The sequence below is a fragment of the Bos mutus genome, chromosome 4 (genome assembly GCF_027580195.1).
Source record: "Bos mutus isolate GX-2022 chromosome 4, NWIPB_WYAK_1.1, whole genome shotgun sequence".
NCBI lineage: Eukaryota > Metazoa > Chordata > Mammalia > Artiodactyla > Bovidae > Bos > Bos mutus.
Genome location: NC_091620.1, coordinates 73,011,577 through 73,037,830, shown reverse-complemented (window position 1 = coordinate 73,037,830; position 26,254 = coordinate 73,011,577). Strand labels below are relative to the sequence as shown.

The 26,254-nt window shown below is 44.1% G+C and overlaps 1 protein-coding gene across 3 annotated transcripts in view; it reads left to right on the top strand.

Moving 5' to 3' along the window:
• Positions 1-26,254, top strand: part of LHFPL3 (LHFPL tetraspan subfamily member 3) — a 657,269-nt gene that overhangs the window by 534,102 nt on the left and 96,913 nt on the right. Inside the window, exon 3 of one of the 3 annotated variants that reach the window (XM_070369656.1) lies at positions 19,403-19,538. The exons of the other annotated variants lie outside the window; for them this stretch is intronic. Coding sequence (XP_070225757.1) covers positions 19,403-19,419 — 17 coding nt within the window. The 3' untranslated portion in view covers positions 19,420-19,538. Of the gene's footprint in view, positions 1-19,402; positions 19,539-26,254 lie in introns of those variants that run through there. 3 annotated transcript variants of the gene reach the window in all.

The following is a 26,254-nucleotide window of genomic DNA, read 5'->3' as shown; positions in this document are numbered from 1 at the left end:
ATTGTTGTGAGGAATTAAATGAAATAATGTGTGTTTCCAGACTGAGTCAGCTGCATATAACAGAATATCTAAATAAGAATGCCTTTAGCACAGAGACATTGACTTTCCTTCATAGAGTATGAATTCTAATTGTAGCAGTTCATGACTGGCCAGGGGGCCCCACAACATCAAGAATCTCCCAGTTTCCTTCTTTAATTTGCTGTATTATGTTTAGCTGTGGCTTGTATCCTTGAGATTACCTTGTGATCATAGGATGGTTGCAGCGGATCCAATCATCACATTTGCATTTCAGATAGGAAGAAGGAAGAAGAAGGAAGGACAAAAGAAGCTTGTCTTCCAGCTAACTGTTTAAAACATTTTCCTAGAGGCCCCAAGTCTTCCCTGTAGCTCAAATGATAAAAGAATCTGCCTGCAACATAGGAGATCTGGGTTCAATCCCTGGGGCAGGAAGATCCTCTGGAGAAAAGAATGGCAATCCACATGGACAGAGGAGCCTGGCAGGCTACAATCTGTGGAATCACAAAGAGTTGGACACAACTGAACAACTTAACACTATAATACACTAGATGCCCCACCCAACAATTTTTATTTTTAACTCATTGGTCTTACCTATCTTGAAGAGAGACTGGAAGAGTTAGGATTTTAGATGGATACACTGCTACCCTCAACAAGATAGGGGATTAAGGCAAAATGAAAGAATGGATTGGGTAATTAATTAGCAGTCTCTCATGGCAACCCACTCCAGTGTTCTTGCCTGGAGAATCCCAGGGACGGGAGAGCCTAGTGGGCTGCTGTCTATGGGGTCGCACAGAATAGGACACGACTGAAGTGACTTAGCAGCAGCAGCAGCATGGTATGTAAAGCACCTAGCCAAAGGAACCTATCAGTGAATAAAAGCTATTATTTAATGAATGTGGTGTTGTGTTAGTTGCTCAGTCATGTCCACCTCTTTGCTGACCCCATGGACTGTAGCCCACCAGGCTCCTCTATCCATGGAATTCTCCAAGCAAGGATACTGGAGTGGATAGCCATTTTCTTCTCCAGGGAATCTTTATTTAAAGTATTCTTAAAACTATTTTGGAAATGCTTGGCCCCTCTCATTATTCTGTCTCCCTTAGAAGGCCTATTCAATCTTTGGGTCAAGGCCCACCTCTCAGAGGCCTCTGCTACCCTTTGGAGACTTCACAAAAGAAGTCAGACCCTCTTCCAGATGACAACCCTTGGCATTTTGAAAGCCACTTGCCTGTGCTTATTAGATTGTCTCAGCCCAAGACCAACCACCCCCTGATCCTTAAAGTCAGATGGTATTGTCAGAAGTCCTAAACATTCTACTGTGAACCAGATCTCTTTAGCAGGGCCTCACACAGCAGAACCAAATGATCCAGGTGAGGGCAACCCAAGAGGAAACAGAGAAGTTCTGTCAGTTTCCTAGTTTCAGACTCTGCTTTTGCAGCCCACTCTTGCTGTTCCTGACTCATAAATCAGCCCTGGCAAACTCTCATCAGAGGTTTTGAGACAGCTCAGGCCTCTTTCTATGGGATGGTCTAAGAAATACAGTTGACCTCCCTGGGTGCTGATGCTGTTAGAGCAGAGAAACAAGGCCTTTGGGTCTCTGTTCCCACTGCCCTCAGACTTCCCAGAGGAGGGTGCTGTCTGTTCAGAGAATTAGCAGGCAAACGGTTAAGGACATAACCTCACAGCATGAGGAGGGGAGAACCCTGCCCTAGCAAGCAGAGGACTCTAACTCAAATCTAGTTCCTCCCTGCCCTCTTGTCCAAAACCAAGAGACCTAGATGCCCATATATCCTTCCAGCAAAGGAGCAGTGTCTTAGAGTGTAGAACTTATGCCTGAGGGCACTGGCCTGATGGCCCTTCCCAGGGCTCAGGAGCGCATAGCCATCAGCCCTCCTGTCCTCCAACCACAGGAAAGATGGGTGAAGGCTCCCCAGGCCAGAGAAGCGGAAGAAGTTAGCCAGACAGATGGTATAAGTAGAAAGGTAAGGGGAAAAAATTGTCACCAAATATACTGATTTCCAAAGCTCATCCTTATGAGGCCCAGGCTGCAGTTCGGTCCCAAGCTCCTGGCCTCAGGACTTGCCTTCTGGAAAGACAGAGCACCCCCAGTCAAGAGCCTCCTAGAATAGTTCTATTCTCACTGACCAAGGGTCTGCAGCCTGGCTTGCCTACCATCAAGGCAAGCAGAAATGGGAAATTATAAAGGGAGAGAATAGAAAAAATATAAAATGACCCGCTCGTGCTGTGAGGAGTGATAAAAGTCACAGGTGCCTTTTAAGTCACGGATTGCTGGATTTTCATGGAAGATATGGACGAAAAGTGGTTTTCCTTTGGCTAGCATGGGTATCCAAAGCATCTACTTCTGCTTCATTGACTACACTAAAGACTTTGACTGTGTGGATCACAGGAAACTGGAAAATTCTTAAAGAGATGGGAATACCAGACCACCTGACCTGCCTCCTAAGAAATCTGTATGCAGGTCAAGAAGCAACACTTAGAACCGGACATGGAATAATAGACTGCTTCCAAATTGGGAAAGGAGTATGTCAAGGCTTATGTTGTCACCCTGCTCATTTAACTTATATGCAGAGTACATCATGCGAAATGCCGGGCTGGACGAGGCACAAGCTGGAATGAATCAAGATCACCGGGAGAAATATTAATAACCTCAGATATGCAAGATAACACCACCTTTATGGCAGAAAGCAAAGAGGAACTAAAGAGCCTTTTGAGGAAGGTGGAAGAGGAGAGTGAAAAAGATGGTTTAAAACCCAACATTTAAAAACTGAAGATAATGGCATCCAGTCCCATCACTTCATGGCAAATAGATGGGGAAACAATGGAAACAGTGACAGACTTAATTTTCTTGGGCTCCAAAATCACTGCAAATGGTGACTGCAGCCATGAAATTAAAAGACGCTTGCTCCTTGGAAGAAAAGCGTGACCAACCTAGACAGCATGTTAAAAAGCAGAGACATTACTTTGCCAAGAAAGATCTATCTAGTGAAAGTTATGGTTTTTCCAGTAATCATGTATGGATGTGAGAGTTGGACTATAAAGAAAGCTGAGTGCTGAAGAATTGATGCTTTTGAACTGTGGTGTTGGAGAAGACTCTTGAGAGTCCATTGGCTGCAAGGAGATCAAACCAGTCAGTCCTAAAGGAAATCAGTCCTGAATATTCACTGCAAGGGCTGATACTGAAGCTGAAAGTCCAATTCTTTGGCCACCTGATGCGAAGAACTGACTCACTGGAAAAGACCCTGACGCTGGGAAAGATTGAGGGCAGGAGGAAAAGGGGACAACAGAGGATGAGATGGTTAGATGGCATCACCGACTCGATGGACATGAGTTTGAGCAAGCTCCAGGAGTTGGTGACGGTCAGGGAAGCCTGGTGTGCTGCAGTCCATGGGGTCTCAAAGAGTCAGACACGCCTGAGCGACTGAACTGATGAGCATGGGTATCCATGCTGACTTTCCTCAGACAACCTGGTTTATACCTACTGACCTGACATAATTATGAATAGCATCCACTTTCATTCTCAAAATGAACCTGACTGAATAATAAATAACATGTTGGCTTTACCTTGGAGAGGGACTAGAAAGAATAAAAAGTTACTCTTTTTCTGGCTTTTCTCTTATAGCTCATATTTATAACTACACACTGACCATTTTACCATGTGACCATGTTCATCTTTATAAATTAAAAATTATATTCTTATCTAAGCTCTCTTAATCAAAGTAATATGTCATCAATCTGCACTTTTATTCCTAATAAAAAAATATTATCCATGCATAGTGGTAATACTAAAATTAACTGGAGAGAGTTTAATAGTTTGAGTCCACAAATCATTATAATAGGTTTAATATTTTTTGTTGAAGCCAATTCAATATCTTCATGGCTTTTTGATTATTTTTAACTTTGTTTTTGCTTTTTCAAAAGATGGATTCATGTTTTCCCAGACTCGCTTATTGATATTTAAGGAGGGGCATCTCAGCATAGAGGAGTAGAGACTTTAGACTCAATACAGCTGGGTGTAAAGTCCGGTTTTTCATCTCTCTTTGCGGTATTATTCAACATCATCCTCTGTTTCTATATTAATAATATGGGAATGAAAATAAGGATGCTTATATTTATCAACTGTGAACTGCTGATCAGGCCCTGTTCTCAGTGGCTCACATATATTAACTTATTTAATCCTCATAACAACCTGGTGAGGGAGGTACTGTTAAATAATCCTCATTTTTTACACAGAGCAAACCAAAAGGTTAAGGCACTTGCCCAAGATCACACAGCTCATCCTTAATTCCTGAGTTCTTAACCACTGTGTGCTGTTGCCTATCTGATGGGAATCCGAGGAAGATTTTATGAGGACTTAAGTGTGTGAAGCTCGTCACTGTGCCTGGCAGAGCACAAGTCTGATTAAGCATAACATGTTCCTGTCACAGCCACTTCCTATGGCAGGACAGCATTCCAGTATCTACCTAAGCAGAGAGAGTTTTGGTGAAGGTGCAGGCTTTCTGGTTTTTCCCTCCCAATTCGGGTGGTTCCATCTATGGATATGTAAAAAGAACTTTGGCAAGAATGTATCAAAAATTTTTCCTTGAGAAAAACTGAGCTTGTTTCTTTTGAAAGAAAAATCAGAATTTTCGAACCATAAAGCAAATATTAGAGCCTGGAGGTAGGTGTATGTTGCCCTATGAGTAACCGCATCCTGTATCAGGGAAAATCAGGGCTAAAGCACTGTCATACAGGAGAGTGACCTGTGGCCCCTCTCCTCCAGGAGGCCCTTGTCACCTTCTCCCATGCAGTCCCCACGAGTGCCTGCCTACACCAAACCTACCAGACACCCCAGCCAGATTCCCAGATTCTCTGAGAGCCTCCCTTCAGCACAATTTCCTCACTGAAAAAAAAGCAGATGCAGCGGGGATTTTCCTGCTCACAAAACAATTGTGAAGTTTAGTGATGTCAAGTCTCATAGACCACCTTGCTGCTAAGTCGCTTCAGTTGTGTCCGACTCTGTGCAACCCCATAGACGGCAGCCCACCAGGCTTCCCTGTCCCTGGGATTCTCCAGGCAAGAACACTGGAGTGGGTTGCCATTTCCTTCTCCAATGCATGAAAGTGAAAAGTCAAAGTGAAGTCGCTCAGTCGTGTCCGACTCTAGCGACCCCATGGACTGCAGCCTACCAGGCTCCTCCGTCCATGGGATTTTCCAGGCAAAAGTACTGGAGTGGGGTGCCACTGCTTAATTCATAAGAAAAAAGGTGCTTTGGAATGCTGTGCAACACATGGGGCATTGGGCGGGGGGAGGGTGATGGGGGCTGCTTGATAGAGTGTAGTCTTAAGAGCAGCCAGCCCTGAATTTGAATCACTACCCACTGACCCTGCACGACTGCTTACTAATTAGGTCATTCTGGGTAAGAGACTATATTTGGACTTACTATCCTCATCTATAAATGGAGGATTAATAATACTTGCCTTCATAGATGTCATGGAAATGGACTAAGATGGCACAAGGAAATGCCTGTCATACAGTAAATAGTCTCAGTCCCTCTACTTGATCAGCCCTCCAGCTATTTAGGGACTAATGGTGTGTGTTCTATGTAAGTTTTTCCAGTCCCTTCTCTCTTCCTATTTTCCTTTCTTTTGCAATTTCAGTATATATTAATGAAAACCAAGCTGGAACAGTGAGAAAACTTTGAAATGGAATGAAACTTACAGAAATCAGCATTGTCCTTTGTTATTTTCCGCTCCAGTTAAAGAGCTTGGCACAGAAGATAAACGTGAACATTTGTGAGTTTAACTGCAGCAGTAAACTGTCCTAGGCCTTTCATGATGGAAAATCTAAAATTGGTTGCACTGTCCATCATCCTACGGGATGCTATTAGTGCCCATAGTGTTGCACTCTCTACTGAACAACAACAACAAAAAAAAAAAACCAGATAGCTGCAAAGGACCAAATTTTGCTCCCAGCTACTCAATGACTCTAATTCATAGGGCTTGAGTACATATATCTGAGGAGAGAATAATTTTCTTCATAACCAATGTTCATTCTGTCCAAATGTGTCACAGAGTAATACTTCTGTAAAGCATATTTAACCCAGCAAATTGAGTCCTAAAGCATTTCTTTTACTCTGTCATTTCTCACTTAGAATACTTTTCATCTACGTCGAAAAGCTCTTTCCCTGTCATAGCTCACCACCTTGTCTTAGGAGCTTTGTGTTCAGTATTTCTACTTGATGCAAAGGTCAGACCAGATGGTGAGAATAACTAAATCCTCAGGAGGACTTTCCTGTCTCTGGATTCACTCTGGGCTGAACCACAAACTCCTTCTGAATCCTCATCTCTCTCTCATTCTCTTTCTCTCCTGTATCTCCCGGATGCCCTTGGAGAACTCCAGTGCTTTTGTTATTTGACCTTAAATATTTTGTAGCATCATTTGCTTCCTAAAATTACATGTCTGGGCCTAGTAGATATCAGTGGGGTCTGGCTGGGCAGGAGGGATCAAGATGGCAAGTCCAGGTGACAGAAAGATGTGGCAGTTGCCATTGTCCAGTAGAGACAAACTCTTGCATGAAGAAAGGGGACAGAAGGAAGACAGGGCCAAAAGCTAGCTGACAGGCTCCCAATGTAACAATGATTAGTTAATCAACATGCATGTGCACAATCCATTCAGCATGACCTACTCAGGTCTGGATGGTGAGAAGGCAGCCTCAGTTACATGATGGTTTGGGTGGATCTTGCCCAGTGAATTCTTTTAACAGATCTCCATACTGCTGAGATGTTTGTACATCTCACCAGATGTTCCCAAACCACTAACGGTCATCGTAGCCTTGGAGAGGTAGGGATAGTTTTTATTTTGATGCAGGTAGAAGACAGTTATCAACCAGATTTATATGCATTAAACAAGTATAAGTTGAATTCTCTGGCATTTCCTTTTTGCCATTTATTCATCCCTTGCATTCTTTTCACTTTTGTGTGTTCTCTGTGAATTTTCTGTAACAGTTAAGCAGTGTTGTCTCTGGAGTCAGATGCCCTGGGTTCAAATCTTGACCTTTCCATTTACTATCTGTGTGGCCATGGGTGATATATTTAACTGTAAGGACTTCAGTTTACTGATCCTCGTTTTATAATGGAAATGAGAATAGTGCCTATCTGATTGATTTATTGTGATGAAATGAATGAGTGCTCATAAAGACCCTATTATCAGATACAGAGTAAGCACTCATTGAGTATTATTCAGTCAACCAACATTTGCTGTGTGTTTTGCTGGTAAGAGTGAGCTTTAGATTTGCTCTTCAGGGTGCTTCACACTTTGCATCTAGGCAGCCAATATCCACAGCCTAGGAAATTCATGGTAGGCACAAATAGCACCAACAAGCAAGCTGAGATGAGCTATGATCCTCAAACAGTCGTCACTGTTCACCCGTTCATTTCAGTCAGTAAACACCTATTGAGCACCTACTATGTATTAGCACAATTCTAGAAGATGGAGATAAAGTAGCGAACAAGGTAGACAAAAATCCCACTTCTCTTAGAGTTTGTTTTCTACCGGAGAGAGACAGACTTAATTAAGAAGCAAGAAGATGTCAGAGTGAAATGTGCTACACAGAGAATTTAAACTAGGTTGTTTTTGTTGTTGAGTCATGTCTGACTCTCTGCAACCCCGTGGACTGCAGCGCACCAGGCTTCCCTGTGCTTCACTATTTCCCGGAGCTTGCTCAAACTCATGTCCATCAAGTCAGTGATGCCATCCAACCATCTCGTCCTCTGTCATCCCCTTCTCGTCCTGCCTTCAGTCTTTCCCAGCATCAGGGTCTTTTCCAATGAATCAGCTCTTCACTTTAGATGGCCAAAGTATTGGAGATTTAACTTCAGCATCAGTCCTTCTGGTGAATATTCAGAACTGACTTCCTTTAGGATTGACTGGTTTGATCTCCTTGCTGTCCAAAGGACTCTTAAGAGTCTTTTCCAGTACCACAGTTTGAAGGCATCAGTTCTTCAGTGCTCAGCCTTTTTTATTGTCCAGCTCTCACATTTGTACATGACTACTGGAAAAACCATAGCTTTGACTATACAGACCTTTGTTCGCCAAGCAATGTCTCTGCTTTTTAATATGCTGTCTAGGTTTGTTAGAGTTTTTCTTCCAAAGAGCAAGTGTCTTTTAATTTCACAGCTGCAGTCACCATCTGCAGTGATTTTGGAGCCCAAGAAATTTAAGTCTGACACTGTTTCCATTGTTTCCCCATCTATTTGCCATAAAGTGATGGGACTGGTTGCCATAATCTTTGTTTTTTGAATGTTGAATTTTAAGCCATCTTTTTCACTCTCCTCTTTAACCTTCCTCAAGAGGCTCTCTAGTTCCTCTTTGCTTTCTGCCATAAGGGTGGTGTCATCTGCATATCTGAGATTATTGATATTTCTCCCCGCAATCTTGATTCCAGCTTGTGATTCATCCAGCCCAGCATTTCACATGATGTACTCTGCATATAAGTTAAATATGTAGGGTGACAATATACAGCCTCGACATATTCCTTTCCCAATTTTGAACGAGCTGTGATGGGAGCTATTTTGTGTGTCCAACTCTTTGCGACCCCATGGACTATGGCCTGCCAGGCTCCTCTGTCCATGGGATTTTCCAGGCAAGAATACTGGAGTGGGTTGCCATTTCCTTTTCCAGGGAATGGGAGCTATTTGATGACTGTAAACTGGGAGTGATATAATCTGACTTAAACTTTTAAAGGTACACCCTGACTGTCTTTTAAACTAGGTAATAAGTGGTAAAGGATCTGCCTGCCAATGCAGGAGACACAAGAGATGTGGATTGGCAACTGACTCCAGTTTTCTTACCTGGAAAATTCCATTCCATGGGCAGAGGAAACTGGCAGTCCAAAGGGCTGCAGAGTCAGACACAACTCAATGACTGCATACACACAGTATGGTAGACAGTAACCAAGCAGCTCCCCTGGGTTGGTTGTTCAGGAAGAGCCTTTGAGGATGTGACATTTAAGTCAAAATCTGAAGAGACCCAACAGCAGTCACGAGAAAGACTTCAAGGCAGTGAGAGGAACAAGGTCAAAGATCCAAAGATGGGAATGAGAAGCAGAAAGAAGGTCAGCTTGGACAGTACTTTGTGAGAGGGAGAATGATGTGAAATGAAGCTGGAAGGTAAGCAAGGGCCAGCTCCAAAGGTTTCATAAGCCAGGGAAAGGAGTTTGGATTTTATTCCAGGTATGATGGGAGCCATTGAGTGACTGTAAACTGGGAGTGGCATAATCTGACTTAAATTTTTAAAGATACATCCTGGCTGTCTTATGCCTCTCTTTACTGTCACTGTGCATGGCTGGCCCTCTTCGCTGAAATCATTCTTGTCTTTGAAAGAGGATATCCCCTACAGTCACACAGGAAGAAGTACTCAGCAGACCAAGAGGCTACCACATTCTGAAAAGCCGATGGTTCTTTCATTATTTATGCTTTTAGGAGGTGACAAAATGAAAGCAAGTTTTGAACTGTGGTGTTGGAGAAGACTCTTGAGTCCCTTGGACTGCAAGGAGATCAAACTGGTCAATTCTAAAGGAAATCAGTCCTGAATATTCATTGGAAGGACTGTTGCTGAAACTGAAACTCCAATACTTTGGCCACCTGATGCGAAGAACTGACTCACTGGAAAAGACCCTAATGCTGGGAAAGATTGAAGGCAGGAGGAGAAGGGGACGACAGAGGATGAGATGGTTGGATGGAATCACCGACTCGATGGACATGAGTTTGAGCAAGCTCTGGGAGTTGGTGATGGACAGGGAGGCCTGGCATGCTGCAGTCCATGGGGTGGCAAAGAGTCGGACACGATTGAGCGACTGAACTGACTGACTGGAAGCAGGAAGTTGACTATCTACCTTGAGAATTAAAAACAAGAAAGCTAGTATCAGGGCTATAGTGAACATGAAATCAGATTCTGCCTTCCTGCACCTTGTTTTTCATTAGTTCAGTGTGCAGTCACACTTATTCCAGTATTCTGGAAAGAACTGAAGGTTTACTCCTGCTGACCAGTGATGAACCAGGTTGACATTTGGAATGTACCCCAAACTGGATCCCAAGAACACTTGGCCATCATAGATTGTGAGTCTGCATAGAGACCCTCCTAGGAGTGATATCTCATAGAATGTCAGTGTACTTCTGAGGACAAATCAAAATTGTACTCAGTGTGGTGTCTGGGTTCTGGAGCTAATGCAAAGTGTTTGGGAAAAAACCCACAACCCAGTGATAGTAAGATAAGCATCTTTCCTAATATTTCATGGTGATAAAGATTTCTCTTCCTTTTGGGAACTATCAATATATATACGATGAACACTGGACAGGGAATCAGGAATACCAAGGGATTATGTTTAAAGTTTGACAAAATACTCTGACTCTGAACCTTAGTCTGCTCATCTCTGAAGGAACTTGAACTGACTCCATCTTGGATCATTCTCAGCTCTCACATATAACTGTCCATATACCATCATCTTGATTTCCAGAGGCCCACATTTGTGAGATGGTAAGACTAAAGGCAGGGACATCTGGTCTGCCATACAGCTGATTGGCCCACACAGGGATTAAACCTATACCTTTGTCTTCTTTAGCACCATTTCATATCAGTTGAACCAGGCATCTCTGCCCTGAAGTGTACAGATCAAGTGAGTTTATCTTCCTTACTAAACTATATATTCTTTAATGTTGACTATGTAATGTATATTATTCAATTCTCATAATAACCCCATTTGTAAACACTATTATTATCTCCAATTTAATGCAAGAAACTGAACCTTGGAAAAGTTAATTAATTTACCTGAGATCATGGCTAGAGCATACCAGATTTAAATCACACTGACTCCAAAACCTATGCAAAAATTTAGCTGCCACACTGCAGCATCATCCCTTGTTTATTACTTAATCATATTCACAATACATGTCAAGATGTTTGACAGATATTATTAGATGCTCAATAGGTGATTGTTGGATGAATAAATGTTTAATGCTCTGCTGACTTCCCTTCAGTCATCACTCACGCTGCTTTGTAGAAGCACTGTAACCTTGCTCACCAGAAAGCTTTACTCACTCTACTTATGTTATGCAGAATTGTCCATGAGACTGTCCCTATAACTGGAGCCACCCATATGATCATTAATTTTATAATCAACTTCACTGGGCTAAGAGATGCCCAGATTGCTGGTAAGACATCATTTTTGAGTATGTCTGTGAGGATATTTCCAGAACAGAGTAGACTGAGTAAAAAAAGATTACCCTCACCAATGTGAGTGGGCATCATCCAATCTGCTGAGAGTCTGAATAGAACACAAAGTTGCAGGAAGGACAGATTTGCTCTCTTGGCTTTAGATGGAATGTCCATCTCTTCCTGCACCATTAGCACGCCTGGTTCTCAGCCTTCAGACCTAGACTGGGACTTAACACCATCAGCTCCCCTGGTTCTCAGGCGTTTGGACTTGGACGAAATTACGCCACTGGGTTTCCTGGTTCTCCAGGCTGCAGACAGCAGATCATGGGACTCCTCAGCCTTCATAATTACATGAATCAGTTCTTATCATCAGTTACACCGTGTATCTATCTCCCATTGGTTTGGCTTTTCTAGAGAACTCTAATACAACCTATATAAAGACTTATATACTTGACTTAATAAATTTTCCTTGATATTCTCTGATTAGGCATGTCTCCCCAACTAGTTTAACCATTTTGGGGAGCAGTGGTTCCCAACTAGAAGGATGGAATGAGGAGACACATGAGAACCACTTGATGAATTTTTTAAAACTACAGAAGTTCCAAGTGCAGCACCTCCTCTCCCCCAACAAATCCTCATCCTAGATGGGTAGGAGAGGGTCTAAGTTGATACAAGTTTCCAGGTGTTTCTGATATGTTTCACCAAACACTTCCACCATCCCCACCTCTGCACACACACATCTCCGTTTAGAGAAAGTCAGTTCTATCTTTTCATTTAAATAAAGGCTGATCTTCTTAGAATTTAAATTAAATGATGAGGCTTTATGTGGCTGACTTGAACATAAAGACATCCAGACTTCTACTGTACCGCTTATTAAAAATAAATAATTATCCTCAACACTTTTACAGGTGGGTTTTCACGGAAGATGGAGTTACATACTTATGTTTCATTGTGTCTTTTTCAGAATTAGACTTCTATCAAATAATACACAGCTTACATTAAAGTTTTATGAGAGCTTAAGAAGTGTAGAGCAGGACTGCCCCATAGAACAATAATAGAAATGTTCTCTATCTGCTCTGTCCAGTACAGTATCCTAGACTAGACACATGTGGCCTCTGAGCATTTGGAATGTAGCTAGTGAGACTGAGGAACTAAATTTTTTAATTGTTTTTTATTTTAATTAAGTTAAATATAAATAGCATCCTGTATCTAGCAATTTGTTGTTGTTCAGCCACTAAGTCGTGTCTGACTCTTTGCGACCCCATGGACTACAGCATGCCAGGCTTCCCTGTCCTCCACTATCTCCCAGAGTTTGCTCAAGTTCAAGTTCTCTGAGTTGGTGCTGCTGTCTAACCATCTCACCCTCTCCCTTCTCCTTTTGCCTTCAATCTTTCCCAGCTACAGAGTCTTTTCCAATGAATTGGCTCTTCACATCAGGTGGCTGAAGTATTGGAGCTCCAGCATCAGTCCTTCTGATGAATACTCAGGGCTGATTTCCTTTAGGATTGACTGGTTTGATCTCCTTGCAGTCCATATTGGAATGTACAAGTACAGTATAAAGAAACATCCTTCCATTTTTTTTAAGCCAAAATAATGTAGAGCTAGGACCCATTCCATTTCTATAAAATCCAAAGCAAAAACGATACTGTAAAAACCTAGAAGAAACTCTACCATGCTTACATTTCCACTGGGAAATGAATTCTTAACAAAAAAAGAAATTTCTGACCCAGGATAGACAAATGGAGATAGAAAGCAAAGAGGCATTCCCAAGGGGAGCTCCCTGGCAAATTCCGAGTTGTCTATGAGACATGGAGCATAGAAAGATTGTCAAGGAGAGAGAAATTCCCCCTCAGAGGAAAATCTAAATGTGTTTTTAGCCACCTGTCACCCCAGAGGGAGGACAGGATGGCAATGTTAAATTGGTAAGGTTGTAAAACAAGGAACTGTACAAGGCCAGCTGAGGTGTTTAAATGCATTTTAACCAATGCAACTTCATTGCTGAAATCCAGACAGAGACTGATGCTTCCTAGATGGCAGATTCGAAACCTGCATCTGTTTCACCTTAGAAAACCAGCATTTCCATTAAAAATTCCATGCCACAAAAATAGAACATGCTGAATTTTCATCTAAATCAAATATTAGAAAAATCAGAAAATGACCCTGGTTTCAGAAAGAGAGAGATAGAGTGGAGAGAAAACAGGAATACAGGACACACAGGCTCCATTGCAAAAATGTGAACCAGAAAAAAAAAAATCATTCTGTACAAACGAAGTAGCTACCAAAGGAACAAAGATGGGAGGGATGTAAACAGAAGCTTATTCACGGGCCAGACAGGAGAGCAGTGATAAGTTCTAAGCTAGGACAGGATTTCTCAAATCAGATTTCGGGCACGTATGCTTGCAGAGAGATGGGGGTCTTGGAGTTTAATAAGGACGTTTAGTTTTTGTGCTTTCATTTTACCGATTATAAAGATAAAATTTGTCTTTTTTCAGTGAGACTTCTCAATTGAAAATCTTATTCAAAGAATGAGACTTCAGCTTTCTTATGTAACTGTTTCTCAAGTGCTGATTAAGAAAATTTACCATAGGTCCTATAGAATTATTTTCCTTTAAAGAAGTCCATAGTTTATCCAAATTTGGGGATCAGTGACCTAGTGGCAGACCACACAAACCCTTTGATTTGTATTTTGTTGGAGGAGTTAAAGCAGTTTTCTAACTTTGCCCTTAGCTTGCTTGATGCTGCTGCTAACTCGCTTCAGTCGTGTCTGACTCCTCGCAACCCCATGGACTGCAGCCTACCAGGCTCCTTCGTCCATGGGATTTTCCAGGCAAGAGTACTGGAGCGGGGTGCCATTGCCTTCTCCGTAGCTTGCTTGTGAAGAGGTTAAATCTTTACAAACTCAGAAGGCAAGCTGGACATAATATTCCTATTATATTCCCTGATGGATATCTTTGTACTTTTCTATTGCAAATGGGAAGCAGTGTGGTGGGTGGGGTGGTCCTAGATCACTAGTCAGGGGCTCTGCCTCTAACCCTGACTCTCCCAATTGGCTTTCACTTGTCCTCTCTGAGCTTTTGTTTCCTCATCTGAAAAATGAAGCAGGGGACTGGATAATTAATTACCAAGGTCACATCCAGCCTTGATTTCTTTGATACTCACAATAAATTGCAGCATCATCTCATATATCTTCTATGAAAGGCCTCTCAGCTGAAATGCTAAGACTCCCTTTCATTTCTGTTCTTTTCACTGTTGCACTCTACCACAGAGCACCAAAGGGTCAGGAGGTGATGCATCTGAAGGGGAAAAAAAAATCAGTCAACATTCAGCCTTCCATCTATTATCTGCTACTACCTAGGAAGTGGGAAATTAAACTATAGAACCCAAACTCCAAGGACTCAGTGTAAATCACCCAGATAAAAAAGAAATACTCAGAGGGACATTTGGGCTGGTTTCTGTAAAGTTTCCAGTGAATGAGACAGATATTCATTCAAGTGTGAGTAAATCAAATAGAAACACAAAAACTATGTCTGCTTTTATGTTTTGAGTATTATAAATATTAAAATTGCTTAATGAGTGGACTCTCAGCCTGCTGGTTGATCTTCCACTCTGACAGTGACACATATTTAGTGAGTTCTCAGGACAAAGGTGCCGCATATGAGCAGTGATGGTATACAAGGCCTGTCTGCCTCTACAGCAAAGAGAAAAGCATGCTGGCCACACATGGACATGGAACCACCAAGCCACTGCTGCCTTTTGGTAGAGGTAACGCAATTCCTTTTCTCTAAGAAGTCCTCTCCCACTCTTATGGAAGGATGCACATAAAGTATGCCCCATTGCCTCAGCCATGATTGGAATATCATACCTGTCATCTATGGGATAATTCTTAGAGTTCAGAGGGATCCAGAAGAGGTTTCCCTTGAGATCTGTGCAGCCAAGACACAGCACAGAGCATCAAAATACTCTAAAGATTACTCTGGCATCAGCTCCTCAGCCAGCAATAGAACCCATTCTTTTGACCTTTTCTTACATTGGCTACCCACTAAAACTTAGCCTGAAACTTATACCTGGAAATACCTATCATACCTTGGGAGGCAAGCACTGGGTTGTGGGATCCAGAGCAGAATTTAGACGTCACTGCAGTTGAACTCTTCCCTAAATTTCACCCCATGTAGAATGATGACGCCACAGCTGTCTTTCCTGCACCAAGGACTCCAGCCCTCCAGATGTGGTCCCATGGTCTGATGGGATCACTGTTCCTCTGAGATTCATGGCATTGCTTGTCCCATTGGCAAGAAAAATGTGATTGCCTCTGTCTCTTCTGTTAAAATAACGCCCTTCTGGTCAGCATGGAATGAAAGCCCTCCAAGGCAAAAGAGTGACTTATTTCAAATGGTTCCTTTCGAAATCATCATGTAGTTCCCATTCTAATTATAGTGAAAGTGAACTCGCTCAGTCGTGTCCGACTCTTTGCGACCCTGTGGACTGTAGCCCACCAGGCTCCTCTGTCCATGGGATTCTCCAGGCAAGAATACTGGAGTGGGTTGCCATTTCCTTCTCCAGGGGATCTTCCCAACCCAGGGATCGAACCCGGTCTCCCGCACTGCAGGCAGACGCTTTACCGTTTGAGCCACCAGGGAAATTTGGCTAATTGCTTAATAATTCTATTTAAATGTCTCCTTTGCTGCAAGTATCAATTCATTAGATCTGCTTTTTCTGGTTAGAAATCCCTTTGCTCCCCTAAATATTCGCTGCCTCATTCTCCTGTTTGTAATTTTGCCAGAGCAACATTCCATGTGACATAAGTAGCATCCCTTAAAAGAGGTGTTGGACACATCAGGGCGTCTCTCTGTGTTCCAGAGCCCAGGCTCTGTATTCTATGTCCTTGAAGCAGTACCTGTGATTGGAAAAGATCTGAGAGTGTGTCTTTAAGAAGCTAGCTTTCCTGCCAGGCAAATAAAACTGCAGTCACCAGCAACCCTGACACACCCCTGCAGTGGGGGTCTGCTGTGCTTGACAGAGTGAGAGAGGCTGCCTGAGAAAGAACCCAAGCCTAGCCTTTAGGAGCCTAAAGCCCAGCTGGCAGCTGGGGTTATATTTACACCAAAGAATACCAGCAGAGCAGAGGCCTTCTCAGAGCACAGCAGTCTGTGGCTGGACACACATACACACACCACACACACACAGAGAGACACACACACACTGCATGGTGGGAGAATGCACTCCTGTGGAAGCTGAGAACCATGGTGGGATCTGTGCTCCAGGGGTGAGTATGTTTCCTGCCCAGGAAGCCTATGACCCACCCTTTCTGGCAAAGGTCAGTTAAGCCAGGGTACTGAACATTCCCTGGCATCTTCCTTGTCATTCTTCCCTTCTGTGTTTGAGCAGCTGAAGACTTCAATGTTGCTTTTAATTTTTCATTTGAAATGATGTTTTTAGTGCTGAATGTTCCAGCTTTAAAGAATCACATTGCTTCATCCAAATGCTCACATCCCATTGAATGCCAACACAATCCTTCCTGCCTTTGAAGAAGTGAGAAAGGGCCTGAGGGAACTTAGAGTGACGGGGGAGAGGCCTCCAGCTTCCACCCTGGAGACTTTCTCAGACCAGTGATGAATAAGAAGTGACATAGTCAGGTAACTACCAGACAAGAGAAGTCAGGAAAGGGTGAAATGGGAAGCAGAAGATGCGAGGTGTCAGAGGGGAAGGAATCAGGTGTCCCTGGGTCAGAAGGATGGGATAGCCATTACTCTGGGTTCATGGAATGCCACATCTTTTTTTTTTTTTTCATAGTGGAGTATAGTTGATTGAAAATGTTGTGTTAAGTCGGAGAAGGCAATGGCACCCCACTCCAGTACTCTTGCCTGGAAAATCCCACGGATGGAGGAGCCTGGTAGGCTGCAGTCCATGGGGTCGCTGAGAGTCAGACATGACTGAGCGACTTCACTTTCACTTTTCACTTTCATGCATTGGAGAAGGAAATGGCATCCCACTCCAGTGTTGTTGCCTGGAGAATCCCAGGGACGGGGGAGCCTGGTGGGCTGCCGTCCATGGGGTCGCACAGAGTCGGACACGACTGAAGTGACTTAGCAGTTGTGTTAAGTAAGATGGTCCTAAAAAAACAAGGTTGTGTTTCAGGTGTACAGCAGAGTGATTCAGTTATATATATACATGTATCTATTCTTTTTCAAGTTCTTTTCCCATTTGGGTTATTACAGGATATTGACTAGAGTTCCCTGTGCTATATAGTAGGCCCTTGTTGGTTTTCTATTTTATTTTACTTTTAAATTAATTAGTTTTTTGGTTGCACTGGATCTTCCTTGCTTCACATGGACTTTCTCCAATTGTGGCAAGCAAAAGCTACTCTCTAGCTGTGGTGCACGGACTTCTCATTGCAGTGGTTTCTCTTGTTGCAGAGCTCAGGCTCTAGAGCACACGGGCTTCAGTGGTTGCGGTGCACGGGCTCAGTTACGACTCATGGACTCTAGAGATCCAGCTCAGTAGTAGTGCATGGGCTTAGCTGGCTCACACCATGTGGAATCTTCCCAGACCAGGGATTGAACATATATCCCCTGCATTGGCAGGTGGATTCTTAACCACTGGACCACCTGGGAAGTCCTGTCTCTTTTAAATATAGCAATGTGTACATGTCAATCCCAAACTCTCAGTCTAACCCTCCTCCCACCCATCCCCCACTGATAATCATGTTTGTTCTCTAAGTCTGTGAATCTGTTTCTATTTTGTAAATTTGTTTGTATCATTTTTTTAAGATTCTGCATGTAAGTGATATCATATGATACTTCTCTTTCACTGTCTGATTTCACTTAGTATGATAATCTCCAGGTCCTCTGTGTTGCTGCAGATGGCATTATTTCATTCCTTTTAATGGCTGAGTAGTATTCCATTGTATATGTACCATATACATATCCATTTTATCTTTATCCATTTTATCTGTCAGTAGACGTTCAGGTTGCTTCCAAGTCTTGCCTACTGTAAACAGCACCACTGTGAACATAAGAGTGCATGTATCCTTTTAAACCATGTTTTGCTCCAGATATATGCCCAGGAGTGGGATTGTGGGATCATATGGTAGCTCTATTTTTAGTTTTTGAAGGAACCTCCATATTGTCTCCATAGTGGCTCTTAGCAGTTTACATTCCCAGCAACAGTTTAGAAGGTCTCCCTCCTCTCCATCCCCTCTCCAGCATTTATTGTTTGGTGATGGCTGTTCTGACTGCTGTGAGGTGATACCTCATTGTAGTTTTGATTTGCATTTCTCACATCTTTTCATGTGCCTCATGGCCATCTGCCATGTTTTTAAATAAGACCTGTCTCTGTAAGCAGATACAGCACTAGGAGATGGAGGTGGAGGAGGGAATTCGCTGTGGAGGCAGGTGAAGGACTAGCAGGACACTAGTTCTGCTCACTCAGGGACACAGTGTCATCGGTGAAGGCAGTGTGATCCTCCTCAGAGCACACTACTTGCAGCTTCCTTTCAGGCTAAGGTCTCATACTTTCCTTGACCACAGTATCCTGCCAGTGAGGTCAAAGCTGACAGAATGGATCTGGAAAAGAACAGAGGAGAGATGTGTGTCCTTCTGTGTGACTTGGTGCTCAGGGCCCACCCCTGTCCTTGCACTGGCCTTTACTGTGTGAGACATGGGGCAAAAACAAGGCAAAGCATGTAAAATGCCAGCAGCCTGAAGCGTAACACCTGGTGATGTGTACATAGCCTGGCATTGTCCAACGTGAACCAGGCCTCAGGGCTCTAATCGATCTGTGTGTGTGCCATTAATTTTTATTTATCTTTCTTAAAAAGCAACTCTGAATTGCTTTGGAATTTGAAATAATGCCCTCAAAGAATTATAATAACATTTATAAACTATCGCTCAACCTGTGCATTTCTAACTTTGTCTCTTTTTTTCTCCTAAATGTTTTTTATTTATTTAATTGTTTTTCTTATTGAGCATCCAAAATTCTTACTGAGTCATTAGCTTTCTGTAAAGTTTTGATCATCTAATCTGGGTGATATTGCCTGAGGAAGCCAAAGATCAAAATAACAACAGTGATAACTAATACTTAAATGATGCTTAGCGTTGAATAGAACTGTTTAGGTATTTCACATGTGTTAATTTATTCCATCCTCACCACAGTCTTATGAGGTAAGTGTTATTATTAGACCCATTTTACAGATGAGGAAACTGAGGCATGGAGTCACACAGCTGCAAGTGGCAAAACCAAGATATGAAACTAAACTCTGGCTCTCAGGACTGTGTTTCTCACCACTGTGAATCGTCACGAGTCTCTCTTCACACTGGGAATGGAATGGCCAGGAATGACACTGTGATTTTTAACCTTTAAAAATAAAAGTGCGAGCTCTTAATTTATTGTGCCTTTAACCCTTCTGTTTTTCCCTCCTAAACTCTCAGATGATGGACATGCTTAAAGCACACTAAGGTAGTGTGAGACCACGCCATGTGAGTGTGAGCATGGCTGCTGTGGCGCCGGCTGTGCTGCGTGCGCTTCCGCCTACCAGAGTGTGAGCATGGCTGCTGTGGCCGGCTGTGCTGCGTGCGCTTCCGCCTGCCATCCCCGCATGCTTCCTCTGCTGCTCTGATCCCGCTTCCGCCGCTTGGCAGTGGGGCCGCATGAACCGTCACTTTTAAGCCATAGAGCTCCTGTCTTTGTTACTGATTCTGTATTTGTATTTCTCTCTCCCACAATGCCCAGAGAACTGCCGCTGTCAGCCTGGCACCTCCCTGGGAAGGAGCTGGGGACACCTGGGGAAAGCGTGTGGTTATTGTTCTCTGACAATGAGCCCTCATATTGTCAGCTTTTAGGATTCTGGGCGTGTGTCCACATTCTCACGGCAGCATTCTACTCCACAGAGTGAAAACGTGTGTAGGCTCCTCATGCAGGCGGTGGTCACCAGCGCATCTTTGCTGTGTGGTGTTCTTCTGGGGCCACCAGCCTAAACAGATAATTGCTCTGTGAGTCTTCACAGGTGTGAATGCCATGTGAAAATAAATACCATGCAACAGGGTTAAAATGAGCTATGGAGAAAAGTGGAAATCTTCTCCTTTGTTGATTGTTTTCTCTGTACCTGTGTATATGGTGGACACATATAAATATATTGAACAAACATGATTATGAATGAGAAAGGAGAATGGTGTTTAAGCCACATATGGGTTATATTGGCCTTTCATTGTACACACACACGCATGTGCACACATAGACATTCTCTTTTGGTGTTCCTTGAATCTACATAAACCGTATTTCCACTTTGAGTGAATTCAATGTGATAAACTAGATTTACCGAATAAGTCAGCTGGGGAGAAGGAATCTGCACCTGACACAGAGTCCTGACTTCCAGTACAGCCTCCCCACCTAACTGTGACTTCAGGGATGGAACTTCCTCTTCTCAGTCTCCCTGAAGTTTCAAATGTGTGTTGAAAGGGAAAAATTGGGTAGGAGGAAACTTTACAAGTTACTTGTCGTGGTGACAAGAATTGGAAACTGCACGGACTTTCATGAGATGTGACTAAGCACATGTGACTAAGACTCCCCCTGCAGTGTTGGGACCCCTACCCATCATTTAGACACACAAAGAATTGTGGAGCTTAAGGGTCCTTAGAGATGGATTATTCACTCCAGAACCCTTAATTCACAGATGACTGAGGGAAAGCACCCTGGCCAAATGGGGCAGAGCCTGTATTGCAACTCAGTTCTCTTCCCATCAGAGCACCTATTAATGTGCTGCCCCTAGCTCATTTCTCTTTGGGAAATGAGAAATGTACAGGAAATGTGTACATCTCCTGTACACAACCAGGAAATGAATGAAGTGAAGGAGTCACTTTGATTTCATCCCAAGAAGGGACCCTAGGTCCCAGTCCTGGCTCTGCCACTACATCTGGATGAGCTTGGGAGAGTTACACTGCCTCTCTGGACCTTGGGTTCCTCATCTATAAAATGACTTTGACAACAGCCAGCTTCAAAAAAGTAAGTGATAAGTTTGCTTCTAACTCAGCTGTTTCCATGCAGCTTCCTCCCAGCAGTATTCATTTCTCACTGTAGGATTATGGAGAAAGTTATAGTTGGGCTATGTGCAAAGAGACAGCCCAGAGGAACAAGAGCCCTGTGAGTCTCTGTTATTAAGTGAGGAACGATGAGGGCAGGAGGGACAAGGTGCAGGAGAAAGGCAGATAGCCTGCCCTCCCCACACAGACCTACCACATCATAGGTGGACGTGGCTAACCCCACGTTTAGTCATCCCGGTTATGCTGATTTCTGCAGTCTGAGGTTACCTGGCTGGTATCCACCTCTTTCCAAGACACCGGTGATTAGAGCTCTGGAACTTAAGGACACTCAGTAGCTGAATTAAGTCACATTTTCTCCTTTTAGTGTATTGCTTAATGAACTAATGGGGCCAGGAAAGTCACTGAGGCTGTCCAAACCTAATCTGAAAGTCACTTAAGGCAAGTGTAGAGACCCATGTGTGCAAACTTCCAGAAGAGTTTTGAGATACACTCCTTGTTTATGTAAAATTAGAAATACAGAGATTAACCGAATGTGCTGTGTCGTGTTAATAGAGATTTCTTTTTCCATGGTAAATCCAAGGCATTTTATGATGAATCTTTGTTAAAAAGCAAAGGATCATCACTGATTTAACATGTGGCCCATTTTGGTTTCCATAGATCCAGTCTGGATTAACACGCAATTATTTCCAAGATAGTGCATCAGGTCTGCAGCTGTCTTCCCTGTATCTGATGCTGATTTAGAGTTGGGTGGGAAGAACAGGACAGGGAGGTGGAAATACAGAAGTGGATAACTTCCTGTGCATGTCTTAGGTTCTTAATGCTGCTGGACAAAATGGAGAACTGCTAAGAGCTGTGACCTTGAAAAGTACTACTGGGACAGAATTTCAGCTCCAGCATTTTGGTGGAGTAGAGGCTTTGTAGGCAGCAAACTTGGCTGGAAGGGTTGCTCTAACGGACTCTTAAAGCTACATTTGCATGGCACTTCACATAAGGTTGAAAAATGCCAGTAGACCTTGTCAATGGGAGGGAGCAGCTTTTGGAAATTCAGGCCTGTGTTTCAGGCCTCTTCCAGCTCCTTCCCGGCCCCTTCGGGATAATCATTGTCCTGCTGAGCCCTCTAGTGGCCATACTGGTAACTACAGGAGACTGTGGTGGGAGGGGAGAAAGTCAGACTCTGTGGACAGCCCCAAAACACAGCCAGACACGACTTTGGCACTCCATGGAGGCTGTCGATGTGGGAACATGCCCAGGTGTTGGTGATGGTGATTTTGCCTTCTTGTCTGCCATGGTGATGGTGATTTTGCCTTCTTGTCTGCCTCTGGTTATCCCAGCTTAGTTCTGGGATCTGCGGGACCCTTCAAGACTTGCCCTAAGACAATACCCTAAGCCCACTGTTACCTGAAACCAAACTGAGTTCCCTAGAGTCTGAAGGGCATCTGACCGGCACATGTGCCCACGTTTGTCCCCCGGGGCCCCAGTGTTGACCCACCTGGCTTTGGGGTCAGGGGACCCTATACTGTTTCCCAGGCATTCAGCTCCCAAAGGGACAGAACACCAGCCCGCCACCGCCTCCCACACTGTTCCTCAGGGCTTCCCGGGAGCAGTAAGTAGGTTACACCTGACTGACACAAGGCTAAATTGTTTTTAATTGTTTAACCCAGTGGTTTTCAAAGTGTGGTCCCCAGACCAGCAGCGTCAGCATCACCCAGAAACTTGTTAGCGATGCGGATGCTCAGGCCCCACCTGGACCTACTGAATCAGAAGCTCTGTGAGAGGGGTCCCGCCACCTGTGTCTTTCAGGCTTCCAGGTGACAGTGAGACTTGCCCTGGTTTGCGGCCCCCCGCTAAAAGCAGTGATTCATAAACATCAGTATATAAGTGATGGCAAACTCTCAGCTTATTTAAATGTGGGTGCTGACCCCCTCACCCACAGGGATTTAGTAGTTCTGTGGTGAGGATACAGAAAGATGATTCATAAGCCATCATTCCGTATAATTCTGATGGGAGAGATCCACACACCACCGTGTTGAGGAAGTCTGTTCTAAAAAGAGCAGAGCCAGCTTCGCCAGCACGGGTTAGCTTCCTCTCTTGAATGAGAGATAAATAGTGTTCTCATATTTCCCCGGTCGTGAGAGAAACCTCAGTAAACCTATCAGATACTCCGAGTCTTTGACGGAGGTCTCCCTTGGCAGATGAGGTGTTGCTGCAGCTGTGAGGAAGATCTCAGTGGGGTCTGTATCATAATTCAACACAAGCCCTTCCTCTGGAAAGAGACACTAGTTACTGCGGGAACAGCAAGAGCAGGACGCCTGCAGATCCTTGTGGGTCTGGATCTCTGGGTGCTATGTCAGCCCATCAGATAGCAAGTTGCCCTTTTCTTTTCCCTTCTTGAACAATTTGAGATTTAGTGGTACCTTCTCAGTGAGGCCCAAGACTTCGGTTCATTTTAATACTGTTAGGAGGAAAGAATTTTCAAGACTTGAGGTTATGAGTGCAGTTGGCTTCTATGGCACCTGCCTTGATCACTCTAGAAAAATAGAGTTCATTTTTGTGAAGATTCTTGTGAATGAAAAGTCCCAGGTCTTCTCATCACAGCTGTGGGTCCTATTGGGAGATCCGGGGTGGGGGGGGGGGGGTGGATTTGCCAGCGTTCTTCTATCCCATTGAACATTCCCATTTAAACACACATCCCCCTCCCAGTTCTCTGCCAAGCACCCACACCTTCATGGGGTGCTAATTCATTGGGCTGTGCTCTGAGAAGACTCTTAAGCACATTTCAGGACCCCTAAGCACTCACATTTTCAAGAATCTGACAGGAACAGAGTGAGAGATGTGGTACTGACATTCCTTGTCTCCACCCAGGATTCTCAGTCCTTGTCAAGAGGCTTGTGTGCATGAGTATGTCTGCTTGGGGCAGCATCTTTACCAAGTCAAGCCTCTAGTCTTTCAAACCACGTGGGTAGAGCAGGCAAACGTACTCGCTCCCTTTCCTCCTCCCCCTCCTCCTTTCCTCCCTTCCTTTGTTGACATTTTCGTTCCATCTTCTTCCCTCACCCATTTCCTCCTGCTTCCTTTCTGTGTTTTCTGTGCTTCTGTGAATTTCTCCAGCTTTTTCTCCCCTCTCCTCTTCTTGTTTGGCCTCCCATAGTCCTGAAAAGCAGCTCCCCTACCCCACCCCAGGAGCCCAAAGAGCCTCACCAGCATTAACTGCTGAAACCACAGGCATCCTGCCAGGCAGGGAATGTCACCTTAATTTACTGTAAAGCATAATTAAAAGACAGATCTCCCGTCTCCCCTCGCTCAGACAGAGGGAGACAGCAGGGAAGCAAGGAAGGGGAAGAGCAGCAAAGGAAAATTCAAAAAGAAGCCACAAACAGTGTCGAATTTTAAACTCTGTGTTCAGAAGGAGTGCAAGCCACACTGTCCCCAGCCCTGGGGTCTGGTAAAAGCACCAGGCTTAAGTCGGCAGGAAGCAAGAGGAAGAATAAAAGGGGAAAATGCTGCCAACAGGGCAGTAGTAAAGAGAAGAGAAAGCTTTTGTCCAGAGAATAAGTCTGCTCTTCCCAGGGCTGCCCCTGGGTCAGGAAGGACCCCATTTGCTAGTTGGGGTGGGTGGGGCCGGCCTCGCAGGTGGGTAGCGCCGAGCCTCCTCTTGCTTCCTTGTTCTTGCTCCTGTACCCGGGGCACTATGAGTGCACGACCAGGGTAGTCCCACAGGGTCCCAGGCTCAGAAGGGCCCCATGCTTAGGGCTGAAAGCTCTGCAGCCCCCACCTTGAAATTGGGTCCTGCTGCAGCGTGTCTGGTGGACAGTGGATAGGAGGCCGCAACTCAGTGAGGGAAGAACCTGTTGCCCGCCCTGACCCATTTACCTAGTGCAGAGGTTGCAGTACCCGGGGTGGGGGGGTCCACCCATCTGCTGAGGGCTGGAGATTCCCACCTGTGTATCCCATGACGGGAAGAGGAGAACCCCAAGGCCTTCCCCAAGCCAGGGAACAGTGTGACCCTCAGCTGGCGAGAGGGGGAACAGCAGCAGCCATCAGGGATGAGAAGCATGCAGGACAAGGCTCCTGGGTGCCAGTGAGGCTCTGAAGTGTCCCCGAGCCAGAGGCCCAACCCCGCCACTCTCTGGAGCCCACTCTGTGCCTGGGGAACCCTCTCTTCCTTCCCAGTCTTCCTGAATCTGTCTGTATTTACTTTTTCTGGCTAGCTCAAGGCACCCCTCAGGGACAAAATATATTTGTGTGATTTAAGTGATTGCACAAAAAAGTTAAATGCTCTGATATTTGCATTTAAAACTGGCATTGCATGATGTAAAAACACATAGTAAAATTCATGCTGTTTAAATTTTTAATTTTTATTTACTCAGAGGGACATTAAATTGGAAGTAAAAAGCACCATGGCCAGTGGTGGTTGCTCATCAATGGGAATGTATTTAATACAGCTGAACTGTATTGCTTAAGATGTGCATGGAATGTGTAAATGTAAAAGAGGTTAAGTGGCAAATTTTATGTTACATGTCTATTACCACAATAAGCAAAAAGAAAGAGTGGAAACAAACTTCATGACGAGGCAAGAGAGAGCGACCACAGGAAAAAAAAAAAAAGAAAAAACTTTGTATTTTAATATCTTGAATGGCCCTTTTTTCTGCTTTTTGAACAATTTTCGTCTAACACTGAGTCTGCAAATGGTGCGGCTCGCAGTCCCTCCTGACTTGCACATGACCACTTAAAGCTTGCACCATATTACAGAACAAATTCTAATCCTGCGACGGGATGGGGAGGTCCCCGTCTGTGACTAAAAGTAATGTCAACCTTCCTCAACGTTCATCTACAGGCGGAAAAAAAAAGGAGGAAACAGAAAAATGAAAAAAAACAGATTCTTGCATTTAGATGAGCACCCATCATATTTCTAGGTAACCTCAGATAAGCACAGGGCAGTGTGAGAGTTCTGGGGTGAGGTCAGTTCATTAATTGATGAGAAAATGTCTTCAAAA